This window comes from Colius striatus, chromosome 5 (assembly GCF_028858725.1).
Source record: "Colius striatus isolate bColStr4 chromosome 5, bColStr4.1.hap1, whole genome shotgun sequence".
NCBI lineage: Eukaryota > Metazoa > Chordata > Aves > Coliiformes > Coliidae > Colius > Colius striatus.
The window spans coordinates 51,147,204-51,170,833 of NC_084763.1; the positions used below are offsets into that span (position 1 = coordinate 51,147,204).

Below are 23,630 nucleotides of genomic sequence, written 5' to 3' on the forward strand. Positions count from 1 at the left end.
TACATGGGGAGGAAGAGCAGTTTAGTTACAAATTTCTAACATCTGAGATTGGAAATGGTCTTCAATAGGGCAATGCCCTTCATTTCAATGGGGTCTATCACAGTCCTGCATCTTTGTTAATGCTGTATAACACCATCATTCTAAACTGCTGTTTTGAAAACTCTTCTCTGAGCATTGTTTTCATTACTCGTCAGAGTTGAAAACAAGCTTTTCCAAGCATACTGGTTACTGTAAATCTTGCCTTGATGTGCTGAATTTACATCCAGAGGTACTGGTCACAAATACATTTGGAAGAGAGAAAGACCAGAACCCACAAAGGTTTCCTCCCAGGCACCTACAGTTCCCCTACCAAAGCACACGACAAGGAAAGACGATTTAGTGAAACTATTCTGAAACCTTTAGCTTTGATTTGAATGAAAATTCAAAGCAAACAAGACCCCTTTGAATAAGCATAGTGTGAGGCTGACATGACATTCTCATCTCTTCTTCATCACCAAAGCAGAAATTAGCCTTTAATACACTATAACTGAGATCAGCTTCTCCGGTCCATTTGTCAGTACTGGTCCTTAGCATTTCTTAACGGCACTTACAATTCCTCAGAGGAGTTGTATTCTACCTGATAGCTCCATGTTTGAGTTGGCATGCCACTATCCAAAGGTCAGTTATTTTCAGCACTTCTTTTTGATTCATTTGAAAATGCAGCTTGAAAACTGACGAGCTCTTTAGGTTCCTTGCAGGTACCATCCTTCCATGGTCTGGTACTTTTTCAAGAACCTGTTCACAGCACAGATGGTTTCCTCTCTAAGGCTCTAAAGGAATTTTAGTCCTTGAAATCTTAAGTTAACTTTGAAATTATAAAAGAAAACCAAACTGGGGCTTATTTGTATTTATTTAAACATTCTTTTTCTTTCTGGTGTCATATAGCTTTGCTACCCTTACACTTGTGTGCAATCAGTACCGCTGGTTACTATCTGTTTCAGCTCTCCATTGGTCCATATAACACTACTCACATAGATGAATTTGGCTATTTTGTCGATGCTTTTCTTACAGAACCACTGTTCAGCCTCCTGGTTTGGAGAATATTTGCCTTAGAATCATCAATTTCTGCCCTTGCCTTGCCAGCTACTCTTGTTAGCTCATACTTTTTAGGCGTGTTTTTAGTAGTAATGATTGCATTTTCCAATCAATACTAACATCACAGCACACAAAGACGTTTGCTAGTTTTCACCTTGAGCTAATTTGTTTCTTAGTTGTTCAACTTACAAAATGTTTTGCACCTCTGCATACAGCCACAGAGATCTGATTCCACAGGGCTGAAAGGTGTTCTGCGAGTTTATCTCATTGTCAAAGCCTTTTGAAAACCAAAGAAATAAGAGGAACTTACTCCTTTATACTCTGTTCTACGATTGTTAGGACACATATTGAGTCCATTCAAAGCACCGAAAGCCTCATTTGAGCCTTTTCTTTGTCCTGCATCCAGTGTCCCTTTACCTCTCTCCGTTGAGAGTGTCAACATCTCCCCAGCTAGAGTATCCAGTGAGATCACCCTGTCAAGGCTGTCTAATAAAAGTCCAGTGTTTTCACTAGTGAGGAAAAATCTCCTTTTCCCAGGCTTCATTGCACAGCTTCCTCAGTATCATTAAACTGGTGCTGTCAGTTGCTGTCAGCTTTTCTGGTGGGATTTTATCCATTTCCATCTCCCTGGAGTTTTTCAGCTTCTTGCAGCATGTGTTAATGCCAGGCTGAGAGTTCTCAGCTTTCCCTACTGCTTGCCATGAGGGCTGTCTAGAGTAGTTGAAGATTTCCTTGATATCTGCTTTCCCTTCTGTATTAGCTGTGAATATTTTTTCCTTCTTTACTTTGCTTGGCACATTTGCTCCACTGACTATCCTCCTGAAGTGCTTTGTCTTTTCCCTGTGTAGCAGTAGCATCTGTTTTACCTGTTACATTTTTCACTTTTTCTGCTGCTCCTTCTGTGCTGCCTTCCAATTTTTTTTAATTCTTATCATTTTGGAGCTCTCCCTTCTCTTGGCAAAGGGCCACATTGTCTGCCTGTGATTTTCTCCACTTGTGACTCTTGTAGTTTAACAATATTGCTGCTGAGCTAACCTTGGAGCTGCTGAGTCACTTTCACTCGCGTTTGACAATTTCTCGAATTCCTCAACATTGATCTGAGCTTTCTCACAGTATCTTTCTGCAGTCCCATTTTGTACTGTTTGACAACACTAACTACTGCTTGAAGTCACTCATCTACAGTTTCATTTACAGGTTGACAATGCCAAGATTTTGGTCAGTGGTACAGGTGATAATTTGGAGTAGCTGTATCTTGGAAAAATGAGTTGAATTTTGTTTCGCCACCTATCAAATGTGCAAGTCTATATGAGTAACTGCAATGCTTTCAAGAAAAGGCATGAAATCTTAATGATTTAACTTAATGAGTCTTTATAAAGATAATACAGGAATGACTCTCTCATTCAGGCTCTCATATCCTACCTCAGGTCATGGCTGGTGCTCTGTTACTAAAGGAGAAAAGCAGAGAATGATCCTTCCTGGTCCATCTTTCTAGTTTCTAACAATAAAAATTATTAACTTCCTGCATCAGAAGTTTCTTCAAAATCACACTGTTTAAACAGCCAGTAATGAAAAGATCTTTCTTCTAAACTCTGTTTGAATTGATTTATAGTTTGGCATTCTTTGCCAACAAATACGTCAACAACTCACTGTCTTATATGATTTTATACTATATTTCCTGCACTGTCTTTTGCTCTGTCATCTCTTGGTTACCTACAAGAAGTGCAACTCATCAAGCCCCTTGAGATCATAACTTTTAAGAGCTTTTGGTTGTGCATCTTGGAAACAGTACTCTTACAACTACCTTTACAGAGCTATAAATACATTTGCAAGGCACCACATACTCACAAAAGCCCACTTCCTACACTTATCCATGGACCCAATAGTTCTAGTTTTCATCACCATTTCTATGAAGTTGTAAGTGTGTAAGTTGGATCTACTGATCTTTAGCTCTAGTCACCATTATAGGAATTTTTTATAAACACAGACTTCACATTTCCTATCTTAGATTCCTCCTCTACTGCTACTAATGTAAGCAGCAACTTACTCCACAGTAAATAATTCAGCAGTTTTGTAGAGATGTTCCTTCAGAAGTCTGACAAGGACTCTTTAAGGGAACCTTTAGAAGTTCTATAAAACTTCAGAGGCTTCTAAAAGTTCCCCTAAAGAGAAGCTTGGCTTTTAGAAGCCAGTCATGTGGGTTGCTATGGGCTTTGCCTATTTGTTATCATTCATTTTGTCAAGACCTTTCACTTGTGGATCACTTTGGTTGACATTTAACAGATTTCTCTGTAGATGATTACTATCACATCCTAGGTCTAGTAATAAAGATCATGTCAAAATGGAAGCTGTATCATCACATTCTGTCGATAACACTTTGGCAGTAATCATTGAAAACATATCTGTTCTCACTGTTATGTTCTTTAGAAGTGGAGCAGTATATCTTCTGCCAATGGCTAATCTTTTGCTAAGTGTCTTGCATCTGTTCTAATCTCCTTACTGTTGAAGAAACTAAACCAATGAGCAACTCCTTCACAGCAGTTCCCATTGTACGTACTGCTTGGTCATAACATGTGCAACCACTATGATCTGAATAGCTGAGATATTTCTTCTCTAAAATACTTCTGATCTGCATCTGCTCTTGCTGATATGTTGATGTTATTGAGAACAAGGTTGGGTTGTCATCTCCATCACAATTTAAAGGGTCCTTATGAATCTTTATCATTAGTTCTCTAAATTATTATACTCACAACATCACAGTCAAGGTTCCAGGGGTGTTTTTTTCCAAAGGTGCTTTCTGTTGGTAGACCTTAAGTTCTCAGGACCTTACCATTTTGAAGTAAATATTTACCAGGGGCCTCTGGAAAGTACAAACATTAAGTAGCCTCTTGCACAGTCACTTTTACTAGAGTGGTAACTTGATCCCATTTGCCCTCATTCGACTGAATATATAACTCCATATACCTACTCTTTCTTCTCCAGCACTTTTTTTAAAAGTCTCCTCTTTTGCTCTTTCAAAGCTTTTGAAGATTATTTCTTGATGTGTTGTCAGTACATAATTCTTACTGTTGAAATGCTGTATTAAAATTTACATTCTGTAACCATTTGAATATTGTAACACCATACGTGGGAGAAGATCCAAAAAACACTCTTTTTCTGCAGCACAAGGGAAATGAGCAGTTTAACAGCAACTTTAACCACAGACAGGTATATTAACCTAATCACAGTTTGTTTCAATAACAGTTGGAAATTCTCAAAATGTAATTATTCTGAATATATTTCAATGTCTATTGTTTCATTTTCATGACTTTCTCTCCTTGGTGGAGAGTACTAGATTTCTTCCTTCACTCCAAATTTCTGTCATTATCCAGTGTAACCAGTCATTTTCTTCTCCAAATATTCACTGTTTATGTTTGTCCTTTATATAGCTTCTCATTCCATGGTAATCACACATGATCTTCTTACTTTTAAAATTGTACTGTACCAATAAGGTAAAGAACATAAAAGGAATCCATGAAATAACCCAACTAAATGACATGAAAAGCAATGGAACATCTATTTATCAGTTGGTACTCCTGGAAAACATTGATCATACCAGAAAGGATTGTTAATCGCTATATTATATTTTGTCTCATTTTTCCTTCCCTTTTCTTTGTGACATACATTTAGAGCAAAGTCAACCCTTTCTCAGGTAGTGAAATGATAGTTGAATCCATCTCTGTCCAGATGAATGAAATGGAATATCCAATGTTTGTGGATAAAAGAATGTTTTGGTTTATGTCTGGTCCTCACTCATTCAGATGTCACGATGCTCATTAGTTAGAGGTTAACCTGGAAAAAACTAAGCTCAAATCTTTTCACTGAGACAGAAAAGTTCTTTAGAAACAAGGAAAGATGCAAATATGACTCTTTTTTATTGCTTTGGTATTAAATATTCAGATGCCATCTGCTTCTTTGCTCACAGCCTACTTTGAAGAAATAGATGAGGTGCTGAGGGACATGGTTTAGTTTAGTGATGGGCTTAGCAGTGTGAGGTGGGTGGCTGGATTCGGTGACCTTAAAGGTCTTTTCCAACTGTAATGATTCTATGATTACAAAAGCAAATGCACCTTTTGTTACTAGTAGGTTTTATGAAATGTAAGATTTCTGTTGTATGTTTAATAAAGATATATCTTATTTTTAAGGTAGTATAGGCATATACCAGAATATATGCAACTGTACAAGTGCAGGAGTGTAAGCAATTTTACTCATCTCTGATCTCAATTTATGAGAAAATATAGAAATTCCTTATAAAACAATCCATATCTTATTATGGAAAAAAAACCCAAGCCAGGCTTGCAATAGCTGTGCATGAAGCAATCTGTGCTGTTCACTTTGTAGGTCTAGAGAATAAAGCTTTTGCTCACAAGCAATGCTTCTTTTGTGATGTTGTCTATGACATTAAAAGTGAGTAACATTACCGCAAGGACTAAAACCTCACAAAACTGGAATGAAGTTCTTCTGCTAAGCTAACTTTAAGCAACTAAACAGATGCCTACAACACACTTTTCATAATGAAAAACTATGTAAATACAATTAAGTCTGTAATTTGGATCATTTTATGCAATATCATTATACACAAAGATTCTGTCAGAAACAGAAAAGGAAAAAAAGAGAATGCTACTGCTCATTCTGGTGATTTCCTACCAGGATATTAAAGTCTTTCAAAATGAGCCACGCATTTGTAACACACACACACACACACACTGTAGGATTAGGAAGACTGTGGGATCAAGTGTTCCAAAAACCAAAATGGAAACGCTTATTTAGTTATGCAAATTCAATGAAGCTATTAATTTCAACAATGTAGCATATTGTATGCACACCTACGTCTTCCAAATGTAGGTAGTGACTATGTGCCAGCTTCAATTCTTTTCTTGGGTTTTTTTTTTTCAGTAAATTGGAAGTTTCAGGTAATATTTGACATTTACTGAGGCAACGGTGAGATTCCATGAGATCTTATATGTTAAAAGATTTTGAGTGAGGGACCTGCTTTAGCAGGGGGGTTGGACTAGATGATCTCTAAAGGTCTCTTCCAACCCCTAACATTCTATGATTCTGCATGTGAAAAGCAGAAGGTTCACTAGATTAGTACACAAAACATAACAGTAGCCTGCATTAGCAGTTTACAGACATTCCTTAACATATTCATACTTTAAGATTAAAAAAATATCTTTAACTATAGAATTAAATTTAAACTCTCTAGGAACTACAATTATTTGTAAATATTTATCTTTGATATAACTATTTTCCAAATAGTCTCCAATCTATTGAATGCAACATAATTCCCAGCAGTGGTAAAACAGACTTTCAAGATCCAGAGACTAAAAATACCCACATGCCTCCTTAACATATCTTGATTTTTGCTGACCCTCTATGAATGTAAGCAGATTTCACTGGGAGATCAAGTTGCTCTGTGTTTTGAGGTTTTTTTTCTAAAGCCACACGAACAATTTCCTGTTTGGGAATCCCATTGTCTCCTTGAGTTGAGCTGTGAAATTTGACTGTTAAAGTGAGAAGCTATACACTTAACATAAATGAGTCTGTACCACACAATGAATGATAGAATCATAGAATGGTAGGGTTGGAAGGGACCTTTAGAGATCATCTAGTCCAACCCCCCTGCAGAAGCAGGGTCACCTAGATCAGGTCACACAGGAACATGTCCAGGTGGGTCTTGAAGACCTCCAAGGAAGGAGCCTCCACAACCCCTCTGGGCAGCCTGTGCCAGGGCTCCCTCACTGAAACAGTGAAATGGTTTTTTCTTATGTTTAAGTGGAACTTTTTGTGTTTCAGCTCCATCCCATTACCCCTTGTCCTGTAGCTACTATAGAAAAAAGGGATGTCCCAACCTCCTGACACCCACCCTTTAGATATTTATAAATAAGATTCCCCCTCAGTCTCCTCCAGACTAAACAGTCCCAGTTCCCGCAGCCTTTCCTCATATGAAAGATGTTCCAGTCCCCTGATCATCTTGGTGGCCCTGCGCTGGACTCTCTCCAGCACTTCCCTGTCCCTCTTGAGCTGAGGAGCCCAATGAGCAGGAATATCAAAGTAAAACATGTCTGCTTACCTTTGCCTTGCGAAAATGGTAGACTACGAGCATGCTTATGAAGTCCAACAGCATACAGAGCGTTTGGAATGAGATGATAGCCAGCCGTAAATACTTGTCTTCCTGTGCATAGCAGGGAGTATCATCTGTACAGTAAGAACATCCCTCTCTGCAAGGTAGGCAGGTGTGAACTTCCTCTGACAATTCACTGCCAGAAAAGCGATTTTCTGCATCCTTTCCTGAAAGAGAAGGGTAAGAGGAGACACCTTTAGTTGTACACGATGGGCAGTTCACCTGTACAGAAACATCACAGTCCTCTTGCTGATTGCCTTTCCCTCCCTGTTGGCATCTCTCAGGAAGTTACAAAGTAGCTTGCCAGGGTTGCTTTTCTCATTTCACACTCTTGTCATATTCAGAAAATGCAGACTAATTTAGATTTGAGGGAAAGCAAGCTTATTTAATGCCAAATACTTTCCCATTGTATTTAAAGTGGATTAAACTTGGGTGGGAAATTTGGAGGAAATTTCTGAATAGGGAAAAAAATTACACCAAAGATTTGGGAATAAAGAAAGGATTTCACACAGATACATGAAGAGCAGATCCATTAACTACTTAATGTTTACGGTACAAGCTCTGATCCTATTTCAGATTGCTACTCAATTTCATAAAGATGCTATCTAGTGAATTAATTAGCTTCAAATTAGATAAACTCCTTCTTAATTAGCATTTGTTCAGCATGCTGTTGCATGATCGCTCTACTCTGTTCCCAAAGCAAAACCAGTGCACTTACACTAAGTATATACACTAAGTATCATTTTCCATTGTTCAAACAAGCACAGCAGGAAATCTGGAGAATTGGCAATATTTTGTTTGTGAAAATCAATGATTCTTGAGCTGACATCTTGTCCAAAGTGAATGCACCACTGAGCATACAGGAGGATTCTTACTTTTTCTGATCCATGAACACTTGCCTGTAATCCCCTGTAACTCTGCTTACCCTACAAGCAACTAATGGAATAAAAGGGTGCAAAAAACAATATTGTTCAACAAAAAAACCCTCTGAATTTGCTGAAAATGTTTAATATGAGCAAGACAGGCTTAGGAGCTTCCAGAAACACGAGAATGTAGCTAAAGCCAAATCAACAATATGTTGAAATGTGGGATAATTTCTCTGATTTTTCACAAGACTAGAGAATTCCTCTGATATCTTTGATAAAAATTCTTCTGTTCTGTCAATGAAAGTAGTAATTCATGCATTGTTTAGGCTTAATTCAAGTGACAGCCTATTCCACATAAATATTGGCTTATGAAACTCTCAGACTTCTAGCTTGAAACACTTAAAGTAGAAGGTTATCTACAAGGGTAATTATTTCTTGCTTTCTCAATTCTATGCATGAATGTGCAAGAGCACACTACAGCTGACAGGCAAAGCCTGGGAAAGGGACAAAATCAGGCTGTATATCCAAGTCTGTCTATTTCACATGCTGTTCCAGTAATGGTGTGTTTTGCTCCTACATCCCACCTTGAGTCTGAGAATAGATTGTGGATTTCTCTTTGAAGATTTATTCTAAACAAAGATGTTGGAAACCTGAATATAGCAGGGTAGTGCTGACTCATGCTGGTAGCCAGATTAGATATAAGCAGACAGCAAGGAGAGATCTTGTGTGGGTTTTTGACCCAAACTGTGGAAGGCAGGAATGGAAATACTGGAAAATAACCATGGTCAGGCATTCTGAGAAGGTGAAGAAACTCTAAAGAACACTAATCTGCAGATAACCCTAGGGTTGGAACTTCTCTTTAAAATTCCAGTCTGTGGGTGTTCCCACAGACCTCTGACCATTATCATTCCTTGAGCTTTGCCAGAAACCACCTTCTCTGTATCTTAACATTATATCTTTGTTTTCTAAATTACAACTACAGCAAAGGACCCACACTCTCGTCTGTCAGAGACAGAAGTCATAGTCTCCCACCTCCCATATAATCAATGGTAGGGGTTGGAAGGGACCTTTAGAGATCATCTAGTCCAACCCCCTTGCAGAAGCAGCTCCACCTAGATCAGGTCGCATAGGAACATGTCCAGGTGGGTTTTGAAGACCTCCAAGGAAGGAGACTCCACAACCTCCCTGGGCAGCCTGTTCCACTGCTCCCTCATCCTCACAGTGAAATAGTTTTATCTTATATTTAAGTGGAACTTTTTGTGTTCTATCTCCATATCAAGCTAAAAGTGCACTACATACTCTGAGTTCTCCATTTCTTCAACATTTATACTCATGTCAACCTGCTTTTCCAACACTCACTTGTTCCTTTATCACTTCCTCAGAGTCACCCATCAATGGGCCTATTATTTAATGTCTGTAAAACCTCACATTGCCGAGCCACACATGAGCCATTTGTTGAAATGTTTTTATTGTGGTAACCAAATGAATTATTTTCAGTGTAAAAACCCAATCACCGAGGAAAAAAAAATATCATTTCAAACTGAAAGTTATGAGATTAGTTAAGTCACAAATGTTATTTGAATACAGCTTGATAATTTTGCATGGTCATGAACTTTATATTCTTACTTTATTTCTGAAATGTTCAATCTTGAAAGTTGTGGCAAATACACTATAATCCATTTTAGCAAGCATTTTCTTATCTGAGTCACATATGGAAATTTCTCCATGGGTATGCTTGTCACATACTGCAAGGATAGCAGCCAACAAACAGTTGCATGTTTTAAGTATCCCAAGGATATGACTTCAGAATGCAACAGCAAGCCATTGCTTAGATGTGTCTGGTATCATTCTGTCTGCTATATACAAAGGGAGATCATTGATTTTCATAGCCTGCACTGCTATGGTTGATTATCTTGTGAACATCATTTGACTTTAAAATTATTCTTCATTATACCTAACATAAGAAAGATTCAAAGACTGGAGATTTTACATAATGTGATCAAGAATTATTAATAATCCCCATTTTTTTTTCTTCCTCATTGCCAAAAAGAAAGAACAAGAGAAGCTCTTGGGAAAGAAGTGGTCATTGTATTTACCACTGTCTGGGAGCCTGTTTGCCCACCTGCATCCTTGCCCTGACTCTGTGTCTCAGGGCACTGCTGTCCACTGCACAGTTGAACATTTCTGCCTTTTTTGTTTGGCCCTGTCCATGGACCAAAGTCCATGTCATGTCAATGCCAACCATAGTCAGTGCAAGTCAAGCACGAAGTTACTGCCTCTTACAGCACTGCTAGAGATTTCACTGTGACTTGACTTCTGTTACAGCAGCTCTTTGGGATTACATGTGCCTTCTCCAGTGAAGAAAATCAGTCTTTCCTCCCCAAAAGATGGCAAACAATTTTAGATGCTGGTAAGGTAGATGGACAAGAAGCCAATTCTGCTCCATGTAAGGCAATAGCAGTTTTAGCACTGACATAAATGAGATGAAAGTAAACATTGAAAGACTGACTGTACTGCAGGATTCCAAACTGAGGATGAGGAAGGTGCAAAAAAGTATCATCCTCAAAGAAAAAAGAAAATAAGGAAAATAAAAGCAGTAAAATAAGCATTGGTAGAAAGTAGGAATAGGGACACAAACTAATATAAGAAAAATGCAAACAGGAAAAAATAGAACAAAAAGCTTAAATGCTTCAGCAATGTTCCCTCTACTATATTCTTCCCTCTTCTATCCAAGTCTTAATTTTCTGTCTGATGGGCTCATTTGTTTTTGAAATGGTCTCCTGAGGGTAACTCTTCAGCTTTGGTTCTCCTAAGCACATTCTGCTACACAAGGAGTGCCCCAGCATCTGTGACATTGCCAGCTCTGGCCTTCCTGCAAAGTAAGAATGGCACCATAGACTGCTGAGCATCAGGGCATGGATTGCTACCATCCCAAACAAAATCATCCCAGGCCCCAACTAAAATGCAGCAGATGAACACACAGAGGACAGTGCATGCTGAGCACTGAGCAGAACAAAAGACTTCATGCTCTTGCTCTATAATAGAGTAAATTAGGAACAACACCAGTAGCATCAGCAATGCTGCATTAAATCAGTGTATGTGAATGTGACTGGACATGCATCAAAAGCTACTAATCAGCCATGGTCATAATGCTCATCCCAGAAAGGGATCAGTGAGTGACAGCCTTCATACCTGCAAGGATCTGCATGTGCAAGTTCTGTTCAAGAACCAAAGACAAAGGACGGATGTAAAAAAAATGGGAATTCCAACCAAACTGAAACCCCCTTCTGGGACTTTTTATGTGATTACAGCACTGTTAAAGATGGTAAAATCCATATCCAGACAAAAAAGCCACCTCTGGTGTGAGCACCTTTTTGCACAGGGCAGGTTCCACATCCAAATGGCAACAGCTGAATAGAATCTCTGCAATATTGCTAAAGACTGAACAAAGCACCGCTGCTCTACTGAGGATCTTGCAGTGCAGAACCTGATTATGCTGTGAGCCAGAGAACATAAGTGCTTTGGAGAAGGGTGTTACAAAAATGTGAAAATGCATGTAGTCAGCAGTTAGTCCATTCTACCTATACTAATAATGTTACCTAAAAATGAGCCATTAGGAGAAAGTGCATGATTGTGTACTCAGGCACTTACAGGTTAATGCAACCTGCACACATGAAATACCTGTTTCCTAAAATCAATTTTGGTCCTCAAAAGATGACAGACCCTGGAAATACACCAATAACTCTGTGCCCCACTAGTACTCAAGGTCCTTATTAAAGTAATGCAGAAAAAGTAGAGAAGTTACATATTTTGGCACTGTCAGTTCTAAAGAACAAATTTGGCCTTGGGAGGGAAATGCTCTCCTACCTGGCATCCTACTCAGCAAGAGAACAGCCTAAATTTCAGCAATGTCTCTATCACACAAACGTTTTGTCAATATGCAACTTGTGTGACCTTCCCAGGAACTGCATCACCACATTGTTTTAAGTCAGAAAAGCAACCGCTTTGCAGAATGCTTCCTACAGAAAACACTGTTTATGCAACACTGTATCTTGGCATCCAACGCCCCAGCTGAGTTTTCAGGGAAGGTTGATAAATAATCTTTTAAGTTTTCCCACCAGCAAACCATGTAGAGCATCCAATGTCCCTCCAAAGCCAGTTTATACAGCTATCTTTCAGATCCAAACCAAAACATCCATCTGAACCTAAAGCAGAATCTTGTATCCCTTCAAAACTCTGAAACTTCAGGCACAATGTGCAACTGTAGTTAACCATGTTTTGCTGTGGTGCAGAATCTCACTGTCATTAAGAAATGCTTCCATTTCAAGACACAACAGAGATACAAAACTTGTCATTTTTTCTTTCTATCTATCTGCTAACTTACATCTCATCTCAAGGTCTGCAAATCCTTCCTGCCTCTTCTTCTTCCACTAGAAATACTTTCTAAAAGATTAATGTTTCTATTAAGTTTCATCTCTTTTATCATCAGACTTCAGCAACCTATCTCCACAAACAGATCTTCAGGTCAGACAGTTTCTGTCACAACTGCTTGCAAGACTCGTGTCTAGAATTCCTGTATTAGCATAATTGTCAACCTGCAGATACACACTACAGCTATTTTAACCATGCCATCTTGTGAGGATTTTTACAGAATGCTGCAGGATGACAGGGCTAAGTTTCCCTGAACCACTGTTTTTTCTGCTATTACTTCACAGTCATTCTCAGTCTCAAACTAGCTGTCTCACTGTTCACTTTCTGAAATCACCTTTAGAGCCTAACAGATTGAGCTGCCTCTGGATGAATTAAAGCAGTTCTTTCTAACTAACTGTTTCAAAACTCATGTTTTTGTTAGCTCAGAGTAACATATGCTCAAATCAGAGCAGCTCTTGATCACACACCCTAAAATATCAGCAAACGCAAACACTTTTATGACACAAATTTCACTCTACCTTAGCTATTTAGAAGCTAAATAACTGATCTAAGGTATGTATACAGGCTTGTCCTTCTATATTAAATGGGGGGAAAAAGGTTATTTGCCAGAAAAGTTACTTTTCCCTTCTAAAGACAAATTCTGCCTTTCTAAAGCAGCAGAATTACTCTCCAGGGCAGTCACGCTGTCAATGCTGACTGTATTTGAAACCTACACGACTAATATATACCAAGCCTATACATTTTAGACAGTTAATATGAGATAAAACTGATCTCATCCCTAATAATCAATGTTTTTACAATCTCTAGACACGTTACTATTGCATGTTCTGTGGCATCTGGTATCATAAAAATCTAAGTACTATTTTTTCCAGTACACTTATTCAAGGAATTAAATCCCAACTCCACCATAAGTTACTGCACTGCAGGAGCTACCAAACATCATCCTAACTCTGTCAAAAGATTCACACAGCCCAGAGAAAAAGCTCTATCATAAGGCTGCCTTCTGTAACACTCCACACTAAGAAAAGAGATGAGAAACATTCACCAGGAAAACTGTTGAGCAAACAGTCTGTGCTATTTATGCTACACATACACACAGGAGACATGATAGATACTTATATATATATATATTTAAAATATGTAGGAGAGATAGTGAGTTAGGTGTAAAATATCTTGGCCAATCTACATGCAAATCAAATCAAACCAACAAAAAAAGGGCCAACACTTGACAGAGGACAAAGAGTTTAATATCTGGAACTCAGGGCTGCAAATAAGTAGGGAATTCTAAAGCTTTCTGAATATTAAAAGTTGTTGACTTTTCATCTATAATATCCATAAACTTTTCCATAAGAAAGCAGATCTCAAGAGTGACTAATACAGGAAGGATATGGAAGCTTTACTTGCAGCTCTGTGGCACAGAGGCATGTGTTTATAACGTCACATAACCCTGCACATGATCACAGAGTACCAAACATATTAAGTGTTGAAAAGTACTAGAGGTATTTCTATAGTGGAACAGGAAAGCTATGTCGAGACAAGGCAGGAGATAACGCACTCAAGTCCTGGCCCAAGCTCGGTGAATACTCCTCATTACAATTCCCTGGGCATTTCCTACAGACTAATCCTGCAGCACAGAGCTGACAATGTGAACCTTTGGCTGAAGGATGGTGCAAAGAAGTGGGGATGGTGTTCACTTGAAAGCAGGAGGCAAAAAATGCCATTAAACCTTCAAGCAACAGCTTTACACCTGTTACTGCAGCACAAGATCTACTAGAATAATTGCAACAATTTTGGTATAAAATCTGTGCAGAAATTCTCCTTTGGTCATATGATGAAAGAAGCAGACATCAGCATTGAGCCTGCAGCTTTTGTATTTCCCTGCTGAGTATAAACCAAGTTCTGTGTCTCTTACTATGGGTAACTCAGTCTAAGTGTCATACCACACGTGCCATGGGCAAGGGTAGGCTTTGTGTGTCTTCCATTATCATACAGCCGACCAGAATCTCAGGCCTGACCCATCTCTAATTCCTCATCAGCAAGTATTAGAGTTTGGATGCCTCTTTGCAAACGAAGTAAGATGAAAACAATTAAAGCTCACACCAAGTCAGAGACCAGAGCATTCTAGTATGCCCCGACTAAAGAGAAAATTACTAATTTCCTCAATACTTGCGCTTGAGCATAGATGCCAGAAATCTCTATTTCCCCATAGCAAGGCTTCTTTTCATGTTTTTAAGTTTATTTACAAATCAAATATTCTTCAAGTGGGTATGTTTTACAGGATCCTCAAGAGTATTGTGAATGACAAACCAAAGGGATAGAACTCCTTGAGTGATTATATAATCTGAGAGTTGCAAACCACTGGGATTTTACTGTATAACCCTGACGAGGATAAAAAGGAGCCCTGCATTATTAATGCTGTCTCTGGGTTTTTTTTCTTTCTTTTTTTTTTTTAAACTCAAGCAAAGGCACTTACTCTGAAAGCTGTTCACTGAGAAGACGCTGGGGTGATAGAATCCAGCCTTGCAAATACATTTGTAGGCTCCGAGGACAAATCCAAGGCCTTTAATTGGCATGCACTGTGAAAAAGGAAAAAAAGAAAAGTCATGCAGGTGATCATACAACTGTGTATTCTGATGTACATTCAAGCATAAGAACATTACAAGATACCATGAGCAGACTTCTAAGAATAAACAGGCACTCCTTCCAATCTGACAGTATTTTCTCAGCAATTTTTCCCATAGTCACATGGGAAGAATCTAGGGGTTCTTCCTGGTTGTTCATCACCAACAAGCAGCAAAGACAGCTGTAACCAAGCCTGTCCCACTGATAAATCAACCAAACTCTTATATTTCAGTTCTAGGTGGGTTATCAGATGGCTTTTCCTGGAGGGTTTTCATCACTTTTCCCCAGCACAGGAGGTAGGTTTCAGATGAGCTGGAGCTCACCGTACCTGAAGAACAATGTGGATACCAGCAGACAAGCCACCAATCTTCTGCAGGCAGCACGTGCTAGTGCCCCTACCACAATGGCAACTATACCAGAGGGGAGGCTGACAAAGTCAAAACAGTCAAAACAAAGCCAACAACTGCTTAGAGAAAATGGCTATAGACTTAAATCTAGGTGAAAGATAGCAAACCTACTCCAACAGGAGCTGCAACTCCTAAGCTCTCATCCCTTTTCAAGGAACTAATACATGAAACTGTTTTTCATTTAACTCAGCTTCACTTTTGCTTAATTTTGACAACAGGATAATAGGAAAATAGACAGGAGTGTCCTTACAAATAAAGGTGTAGCAAAGTGGCTTAATAGGACCAGTCAGAGTCTAGCAAAACTATACTACAGCAAAGCAGTTTGAAGGCCCAATTAGAACTTCCAAGTACCAACAAGAGCTCCCTGAAACTGTAAAAGTTAAGAAACAATGCAGATTCTTTTGACCTTTGCTTGTTCTTGAATTGAGTCCACATGCTTAACAGGTTCACAGATTTTAACTTCTCTGCTCTGGGCAGCACAAAGCTGGAGTTAACGAGACATACAGTGTATGATGTGAGGGAGGTGTACATATTAGAGTGAACATGTAGTAGATGGATTAGGAAGTCTGTACCCTCTGAGTAGCTCAGCCAGTGGGGAAAGGAAGAGGGTCACAAGGGGTTGGGAAGTTGGGTTAAAAGGAGGCTGTGCCCTCCAGCAAGTTGAGACCCCATAGGGCAATGCCCCAGTGGACGACTCCTTTAACAAAGTTAACTTTTACAGGTCTCCTCCGTCTCTTTTGTGAACACTGACCTCTGGTCATGAGATTTTCCATACAAGGCCAAACATAGTAAATTTATTGCTGTGGCAGAACATCTACTGTCAGACCATTTCTCTACAACAAATAGACTGCCTAGTATAGAGGGAAGAAACAGTTCAGCAACATAAAGGTAGAAAGACTGGTAAATTACTTCCCCCTAGTTTAGCTTATTTCACTTCATGAGATGAAAGGAGGCGACTGTACTGGATGCCTTTCCCATCAGTACACCTACAGTATAAATGTACCTATAGCAATATGACTTCATAAGGAAGAATTAGACACTTGTAGTTCTTCAGTGAGCAATTGAATGATTTAACTAAACACTGCCTGTTGTCTCACTTTCCTTAAACTTCACTTGTTTGTGACTGTCTACGATTTTAGAATGTGCTTCAACTTCTATTTGCCTGCAACTGGGAGGAAGATGCAGAGGACAAGGTTTAGTAAAAAAGACCTTAGCTTCAAAAATCAACTGCACACCAAGAGAGGATAGTCTGCACTGATGCTCAAGAAGAAAATCAATTGTTTTTATCTCAGATTTCAGGTTTGTCACATAACTCAGTCTGATGTTGGGAAAGCTACTTTGCTTTTCTTTGCCTCAGCTCCCCAGATGGCATCATCTTTTCTCGCACCCTTTGCCAGTCTGATGTCCATGCACACAGTGTGGGTGTGCAGATGTTATTGGAAAACAACTAATAAGCAGGAAACTGGCATGCAAGAACACTGAAATTCATTCAGCCTTTGTATAAACATGAAAGTAAGGGAAAAAGAAATGGAAATTGAAGGCACAGATCATTTTTCTTCACACTTCACTGTACAGAAATGTGATTGTTCACAGAGTGGAGGATGGGACAACTTGAAATGGCATGAGTATGTGTACAAGTCCAATGACAGCAAAACTCCTTTAACCAAGCACAAAAGGCAGAGTAATAAAGATATTTTTTCAGGGGAAAATTCTGTTCTGCCTTTCTGGTTTGTTGCTTTTTAATGGGGAGGTAGATGCCACTGCAGAGATCACATTTTCTTTTTGAAGGCAAAGAAGAAAAGGAATAGCTTCTATTGTATCAGTGAACACTCCAATATCCCATGCCTATCACCTATTCCCACTGAGCAAATTCTTCATATAAACTCTATCATGGGCTCATGGATCTGTTCTGCATTAAAATAATTGCTTTACTGACAAGTCTTTCACATATACCCACAGTTCAAATCAAAAATAAAGTCTTCATTGTTGCTGACCAGTCCACAACTCAAAAATGAAGAAAATATTTTAAATGCTGTTATCTTTCCTTGGTCTAGGGTATTATCCTTGTTTCTAACCTTAGACAGAATGCACAACCTAAAAACCATCAGTCAAATTCTGTTTCTTGCAGTCTACATAATCCAGTGCAAAAGTTTAATATCAGAACATCAATCTGTTGAAAGGAGCGATGGGGACAAGGAGAGAAAAGAGCCTCAATCCCTCTAGATGCAATTTCAAACTCTGAAATTCCAATGTGCTTGACACTTGCATGGAAACAGAAGTACTTACAGCCTGACTTTTTTAGAGAAATTGCAACAGCTAGGTAGGGAAGAATACTAAATATCATGGGGACACAAATGGTAAAAATACCCTGGGAAGAAAAAATTCCCCTCTTTTTACAAACAATTTAACAGTTAATATTGTATTGGCCAATGGTGGTAAATATCATGGTGAAAAAGGTAATAAATAAACTGAGCAACAGTTTGCTGGTATAGGAAGTTTAGCAAAGTCCAAATTCTTTTAAATAGGGTTCTTTTGTCACATACAGAGGCTTTTCCTGGCTGTCTGTAGGTGAATCCACACAATACACAGCATGCACATACACGAAACTTGGCAAGTAGCACCCTGGTTCCAGTGACCCAGAGCCCAAGGCATGCAGAGCTATATGAGCTCAGCCACAGCAGCTCACAATATCAGCCGTGAGCTTCAGAATGCCCAGAGCACAGAGACTGAGCAACCCACAACAGACTCTGCAGACACAGCCAGTAAAATATTAATGTGCTGTTAAGTTGCTTAAGATCTGATCCATATGGAATTTAGCACTGAAAAAAGCAGATGTGTGAAAAATGTTCGCCTCCACATAAGCAAAAAAAGGAAGCATAAAACTGCTTTGGTTTCAGATTTCATTCTACATGCCAAAGCAACGCTGTGGCAATAAACCCACCGTACTCCTGATCATTAGTTTTTTTCTCTTCATTAGTGGTCATCACCTTTTTAAACATCATGCTTTATTTAATTCTTAAGAGCAGCTACCTTAGGTTAGACCAGAAGTTCCATTTAAGCTTCTATCATATCTCTTAAGTGGCAAGTGTCAAGGCAAATGGTAAAAGATGCAGGGTGGCTATGGAGTGAGGCTTCCTCTGACATGCCCTTCAGTTCTAAATGGAATTTGCATTGCTTTAACTTCCAGCCCTTAGTTCTTGTAGATGGCTTGGTTACAGTTCAGATCAGCTTTATGATAATATTTGCTAAAAGGAGAAAAATAAGCATCTGCACAATTCACACAGCACATTTATTCCTGCTGTCTGTTCCCTGGTTTGCAAGATTATATTTTAGGCTTTACAATACTTGCATAATATAACAACTCCCAGGTTTAACATAGTATGCTTTAAATTATACAGTGTACACACACATAAAAGACATACAGTTAATATTTATCTTGAAAGTACTTAGAAATAAATAACATGACATGTAAACCATTTACAAAAAAAATGTGGTATTGGTTTATTTTTATGCTGCTTGCTGTGAAGTACAATGCTGGAAAAATGTAATGCAATAAAGAATATATCTGTTGGAAAGAAAATAAATCCTCTGAATAACCTCTGTAATTGCTTTTGAAGTCTGAGCCAAAAAAGCCCTTCATCAGATCTGATTAGCCAGAAACTAAGTGACAAAGTATTCAGTAGATACACAAAGTGGGTGTTAAAAGTCACATCAGAAAATAGAAGGGGAGAGCAGGGCAAAAAGAAACTAGTAGTTTAAGAGAAAGCATGTGATATCATGTCCTACATGTAATTCAGAAACTTTGAAAAACCATCAAATAAATCTTTCCTGTGGCATTCTGGAGCAGAGGAGTTAAAACAGTAATTTTAGAGTGAAAAGAAAAAGCCCCATAACAAAAATGCAGCCAGCCTTGACTTGGGTATTTTAAGTTCCTTAAGGAGTAGCTTTCTAAATCTGTGTTTCACATGCATACAGCAATGAGGGGGTCCTTTGTTTCTAATAACAACTCCCCTTTCAAAGGAAAGAATAAGAGCACAGGCATGACAGAAAAAGCTTGACAGAAACCATACAAATAAATCCACATTTCTTTGCAAGGGGCAGCATGTAGGGAACTTCTAGAAAATGACATAAATGGAAAGTCATTTTGTGCCTGGCACATGTTGGCAGCTGGAGCTGGATGGTGTCCTGTGAGACCCAGCGAGCTCCTTTCTGACCCCATTTATCATATTGTCAAGCATGCTCTCTCATAAAAATCATGATAATGGTCAGAGTAAAATCCTTCCTGCCAAAGTCAATGACATCTCTGTCACTGAAAAGGCTTTAGCTACTGTATTTTCTCACTGAATTTATCCTTCAACAGCAGAATTTTGTGTTGAAGAGTGTTAGCAGCCCACTCAGAAGGGAACAGTGAGCATATTGATATATCCAAGGGCCTAGTGCATCGCCCCAGAGCTCCCTGCTTGCCCCACTCCCCAACAGCTTGACAGGCAGGCAGACTGACAACAATGCCACTCAAGTTTTTTCTCTTCAAATACAGCATTTTGTTTCAAAAGAACAGGACAGAGCTGGTTACTCCAGAATTTACACTACATGGGTTACTTGGTAGGTCCCCTTCTTTTTAACTTCTGAATACATCTATGGAGTGAATTCTTTTTTAAATTCAACTTTTAAAATGTGGTTTACAACACCAATGTACTTAAAATAAGAGCAAATAGTTTAAATTCTGAGTCAGACAGAGCACAGAGATTTGATCTGATTCAGCTTAGACCAAAGACAGCCATCAGGACAACATTTGTCTCAACAGTGTTGTGAAAAATCAGAGGAGTCCTGTAAACTTTATTTGAATAAAAGAAGAGACCACTGGGCCAATAGTTTGAAGCTTTGCTAAAAACTCCCCATTGCTTTTTAATGTGATTTTCCATTATTCTGGTCTTGTTAAGCCATGGGATCAGGGGAAGGAGTCTCAGCTCATTCACACAGAGAATTAAAGATTAGATGTGACTGTTAAAGTATCTGATTTCTTATTTATCTTTTTATTATCTCAGTCAAAACACTCAGAAAATGAAACAAGTTATTCAAGTTCTGGGTTTATGTTCGGATACTTCTGTTACTACTGATGAACTGCAAACAAAAAAGGTAATGTCAAAGCAGTTCAAGCAGGAGCATTCACTAGTTGTAAGAGACTTGCAGGGTCTTTAAGAACCCCATTTACAATATGAAACAGTTCAGTCACCCAGTTGTATGTCTGAGGAAAACTAAAGGATTCACTTCTGATTCTCCATCACTCCTGAGATGCCAACATTGTCAGCTCATTACTAGACGAATGTGACAAAAATTCAAGGGCTATTTTGAACAAAGAAAAGTGGAGATGGATCATTTTGCAAAGAAATGGATGGCAGGAGATCAGAAATAGATCCAAATCATGGTGCTTGCCTGGAAGGCTGTGAAGGTGGAAAATGGTTAATTTATCAGTGTTTGAAAGCAGGTTACTTGGAGGGGGGATAAGCAGCAAACTCGACATCAGCTGAAGTCGTGCATACGGAGAATCCAAAGTCTGCTTACAAATTGTGCTTCCTGTGCTCAAGATCCTTCACAGAAGGATGAAAGCTCAACACTGGAGGAATTTTCAGAGGACTGGTAGGTTGGACACTCAAAGTTTCTCAATAATGACAATGTTTAAGACAGATTTTTCATTACTGCTGAAAATACCTGTGTAACTAGGCTACTTAAAAAAACTCCAAAATCACAAAACCAACCAACCAAAACCCCTAATCTCTTTATATGACAGATTGGACTTGTTATTGGTAATCTGAATATCATTTTAGAACACATCAAATTTCACTTCTGGTTAACATGCTAAATAACAACATTACACTTTCTCCTCTCCTAGAAAGCCATGCAGTAATTACAGAAGAACCTGTTACCAGACACCAAAGAGATTGGTAATTGTATAGTCATTAAATAATGCAGTGTGATTAATTTGAAGGCACACTCACAGGGCCAGAATTCCTTGACTTTGAGAATAAATTAAGACATCTTTCACTATTAGCACACGTTAAACTGCATTTAGAGTAAAGTCTAATTCATTTCCTTAGTGTCTTACCTACATTAGAGAGGATTCTTTTCACACTGAATCTCTACTCCTTTTTTCCCATAGCTTTGAAAATGTTGTGCTTTAAACATAAGAAATAACAAACATCTGCAGAAGACCTTCCAGAAGCTGTCAAGGAATATGACAAAATACAGAAGTCCTTTAATACCAGACATCTGATTCTGCCAACTACTTCTGCATTCACCTGTGACTTGGCAGCAAGTATTGCAGAAGTTTGCCTGGAAGATGTGCCACATAATAAGACAGGATTAAGAAACCTTGACAAAAACTACAAGAATGTGAAGCACTTCTGAAAACATTTAGTGGGAAGAAAAGCTAGATCTATTCCTGATCCCCATAAAGGACAGAGTTCTCGGTAGTGGAGCACTCCTCTCAACTATTCCTGTTTCCCTGAATTGTTAACAAAATAGCAGAATTTGGAAATGTTTTTAAAAATATCTAAAACCTCAGTTTTGAATTACTTACTGATTTTTTTTAAACAAGTTTTCACTTGGCCTACCTCTGTCAATAAATGTGATTATACACACTGTGACAATATAAATTACTTTGATTCTGAAATCCGTTTTGCACATATATAGACTTTATACTAAGACCATCCATCTACATTTTCTTCTAAAGGTCAATAGGAAACACTGGAATAGCCAGTCCAAGTCAGTAACTTATCAAGAGAATTGTGGAGTATTAAGCAAAGAAAACTCAGAACTAGAAAGACTAATCAGAACTAGAAAGACTAATAAAGTATACATGGGAATTGCACAGCCCATCTAACAGAAGGCCATGGCCAAACATCTTGTACAATGAACTGTAGAAAGAACCTGACTATTAAAACTATCTCCAGCATGGATAGCCTGTTTCCAAAACTTAACAATTAGCTGATACAATGGCTGGTTAATTTAGATGCATAATTCAAAGAGGGGAATAAAATGGTGGGAAACAGTGCACAATATTTTAATATGTTAAGATGGACAATATTGCTAAACCAACATTCTCTAGCCAGTGTCCACATCTGTCACTTTGATTGCATTTTCCAGCAACTATTAAAGTAATTACTTCTTGACATTATTTATAAGCTGATCTCACACACTAGCTAGACATATGTCATCACACTGGAAAAGGTGTGTAAGAGTTTGTGTCTGTTTTCCCAACCCACAGTAAACTTCCTTGACCTTACTGGCTGGTTCCAGGTAGTGCAGTACAGCTTTCTTCTTGTATAAATCTGAAGTATGACTAATATTTACTACAGAAATATAGACACATTTAATTAAGTTCTATAATAAAATACACATCAAAAAGAAGGTTATGTTCAAATCTAAGCTGGAAGGATAAAATTCACTTTTAGCTTCAATTTGCTCAGTACATTGCTTTCCTTCAGTTCAGCAACATACTATTATTGAGCCAAGGTCTCAAACTGGTAGAGAGCTTAACCAGTTCTAAAAAAAGCTCCTTGCTAACCCCAATGGCAGATGGCAAAACCATGGAGATACTTGAAATACAACACTGTTCCAGCTTGCAGCAGGAAGCCAAAGGAAAGCATCAAACAATCTCTGGAACCAGAAACTCTGGAATTTTGTAGTCCTGCTCCTGACAGACTAACTACTGATAAGACTATTTGAAAAGCATGAGACTGCAAATTTGGAAGCCAGTTTCCTAAAGATCATTATGAATGTCAGAAAAATTAGCAAGTTCATCTGCAATGTAGTTACTTCTTCCTCAAGTACTTGCAGTGACAGAAGAGTAACACTAAAACACGGAAATCAAAGTGGCTTTCAGGCAGTAAGGTGTCTATTACCCACCAATTCTATTTAATGAACTTGCATGAAAACTGGGACTAATGATAATAACAATGACAGGGAATAATGATAACAATATGGTACATCCACTGGAGAGAAAGCAAGCTGGAATTTTCCCTCTATTATTCAACAGCTGTCAGGAGCTGGTTCACAAAGCATGATGGAATG

General features: G+C 38.5%; 1 protein-coding gene across 1 annotated transcript in view; it reads right to left on the reverse strand.

The window, feature by feature from the left end:
- Positions 1–23,630, reverse strand: part of GPR158 (G protein-coupled receptor 158) — a 195,026-nt gene that overhangs the window by 94,978 nt on the left and 76,418 nt on the right. The window contains exons 3-4 of the mRNA XM_061997271.1: positions 15,005–15,107; positions 7,184–7,401 (exon numbers count right to left, since the gene is read on the reverse strand). Of these exons, the coding sequence (XP_061853255.1) occupies positions 7,184–7,401; positions 15,005–15,107 (321 nt within the window). The remainder of the gene's footprint in view (positions 1–7,183; positions 7,402–15,004; positions 15,108–23,630) is intronic.